The 2827-nt window shown below is 37.6% G+C and overlaps 1 protein-coding gene across 1 annotated transcript; it reads left to right on the plus strand.

The window, feature by feature from the left end:
- The first annotated feature begins 720 nt into the window (after positions 1 to 720).
- On the plus strand, positions 721 to 1914 carry LOC113863485 (RING-H2 finger protein ATL33-like). The gene has a single exon (XM_027497084.1). The coding sequence runs from the start codon at positions 906 to 908 to the stop codon at positions 1614 to 1616; it is 711 nt and encodes a 236-aa protein (XP_027352885.1). The 5' UTR covers positions 721 to 905; the 3' UTR covers positions 1617 to 1914.
- The last annotated feature ends 913 nt before the right edge of the window (positions 1915 to 2827 follow it).

Below are 2827 nucleotides of genomic sequence, written 5' to 3' on the forward strand. Positions count from 1 at the left end.
GTTTTTACATTTGATAAATTTATATCTATTTGCTTATGTCTAAAGTAATTATTTTTATTAATTAAATATTTTATTTTAAAATAGGAAGCAAAATTAAGGCCTAATAAGATGGATGATCCTTTTCCTTCAAGAGAGACATTTCCTAATGAGTATCTCTTGGCAATCTCTCAAACTCGTATGTTTAAATGGTAAACTATCTTGTGCACAACATAAGAAGTTTCTTTCTCATACTAAATATTTTCTAGGGAGAGAAACCTTATCTATTTAATATAGATGGAGATACAATAATGAAATATGTGGGTCTAAAGAGGAAATGCATGACTTTTTAAAACGTTGTCACTTTACATAGGTGGGCGGGCATTTGGACTCTAATAGAACATCCTAAAAAGTTTTACAATGTAGTTTTATATATATATATATATATATATATATATATATATATATATATATATATATATCTGTGAAATGCATATATATATATATATATATATATATCTGTGAAATGCTTCTTGAAATATGCATTAAATAATTACACTGAAATGGAGTAAAATGGCATAAGAGCGGAAACAGACACTGGAGCTGTGTATTGTTTGTAACAGTGATAAGAAAAATAAAAGATAAGAAAGGAAAAGAGAGATAGGTATTGTGACAAAAGGGTCCAGCTGTGTATTCTGTCTTCTTACAGTTGAACCCAAAATTTCTCCATTCCCATCCATTCCTCATCGTCTCATGCTCATCACACTCTCTCACTCACCCAATTCAATTATTACTTCAAAGAATTCTCACACCAAAATTCCACTCTCAGTCCCTTTCATTCTCCCAACAACCATTTTCAACCACCTTTTTCCTCAAATAAATAATAAGAAAAATAAGACCAGTCCACAAAAACACCCAAAAAGCCACACATGACATTATTAATATTAATAATAATAACAATAATAATCACTCTCTCTACTTCTGTCACAATGCAAAACTCACCCACCGTCATCTCAATTCCGCCACCGCTCCCCCTCCCTCTTCCGCCGCGCTCCGCCGGACAAGCCACCGTCCTCCCCTTTCCTCCCCCGCCACCGTTCGCCGGTGCTCCCAACTCCGTCTTCCAGATCACCGTCCTCCCCGCACCTCCGCCGCCTTTCCCCTCCTCTCACAGCTCCGTCGATCTCTCGCCTCTCGAATTCCTCCTTGCCCTCGTCGCCATCGTCACCATCCCCGCCCTAATCTACACCTTCATCTTCGCTTTCCCTTGCCCGTCGTTCCGCCGCCGAGAACTCTCCGTCGGCGATCCCTCCGTCGCTTCGGAGATCGCGCACCACGACGTCGAGAGTGCCGCCACCGCCGCAGCTTCCGGCGTGAAGTACCAGAAGGAGCAGCACTCGAAGGAGATCGGCGGCGAGTGCCCGGTTTGCTTGTCGGCGTTCGCGGACGGCGAGGAAGTCCGGCAACTGAGCGCGTGCAAGCACTCGTTCCACGCTTCTTGCATTGAGATGTGGCTGAGCAACCACTCGAATTGCCCGATTTGTCGCGCCACCATTGGTGTCGCCGCGACGAGCACCGTCAAGCGGTCGGGTTCGAACAGAGACGGTGATTCGCAACGTGATGCGTCTAATTTGGTTTGATTTTTAATTTTTTTGTAATTTTTAAAAATACTCAGTTTGAAATTTTTATAAAGAAAATCCAAATACCTGATAAGTGAGTAGGTAGGGAGTTTCGTTTTGATTTAAAAGTTGAAGTAGTTTTACACTTGAGAGTGTTTTATGGCACTTGAATTGTAATGTAATATTGAGAGGGATAGATAGGAACAGAGATAGGCTTCATCAGTGATTGAACACTTCCATTGTAATGTAATAATAGGATTGTGTTTCATTTGGACCACTCGCTCAAAATGAAATCAAGATAACGCGCAACTTTCCCTTTGTTTCTTCACTGTTATTTCTTCAGCTGTCTAATTTACTGTCAAGAGTGTACACATGAGATATTTTAAAAGCCATTTTTTTACCTAATTACGAGTTTTTTATTCTATATTTTTGTATAAAATTAATCGATTTTTAAAAGCCTGTATAATACATGAGCTATTGATTAGTTGTCAATGAAGTTTCATCAGTGTATATACTCTAGAACCTATAGTGGACAGGTTGCATTGCCCATGCACTTAAATTTTGAATAACGAAATGTTTGCAAATGCAGATGCAAGAGATAAACTGCAAATTATGGCAATTTATGTATGGTTATTAATTAACCAGTCTGATATTACTATAACGATAGTATATAATTATATTTAAAAAAATAAAATAATAGAAATTATTGAGTAATGTTGATTATTCATTTATCTGATCTGTGACAGTAACTAGTGTAGTCGACGCAAGTCATACATACCGGCCATGTGCACCCACTAGCATGAGACAACACACGCTTACAACTTGTGGTCCGGGCCAGCCTGCCACTATTGCTAATATCCAATGGATATCCCACACCTCTTCATATTCTACGATGCAACTATATTTTTAGAAAACTAACAAGATAAAATAAATTTTAAATTTTTTGTTATTAATTGTTTTCTTTGACCTTATTTAAAAGGTACGTTTTCAATTGAATTGCAAAAAATTTAAAAATTATTATAATTAATTGATGTTTTAGTTATAGAAAACATTATTATAATTTAAGTTTATCTTTATTTAAAGTTAAATTCAATTGGTACTACTACCTTGACTTTTCAATTTCTTGAACTTTTTTGAGCTTTCAGTTGATAAGGAGGGAGTGGTGGCGGAATTTGGTGTGTGGGTGAATGGTTGAACTTGGGACCTTAAATGGAGGAGGGAGCTAAGGGTGT

The sequence above is a fragment of the Abrus precatorius genome, unplaced genomic scaffold, assembly GCF_003935025.1.
Source record: "Abrus precatorius isolate BTA unplaced genomic scaffold, Abrus_2018 Scaffold3, whole genome shotgun sequence".
NCBI classification, from domain to species: Eukaryota; Viridiplantae; Streptophyta; class Magnoliopsida; order Fabales; family Fabaceae; genus Abrus; species Abrus precatorius.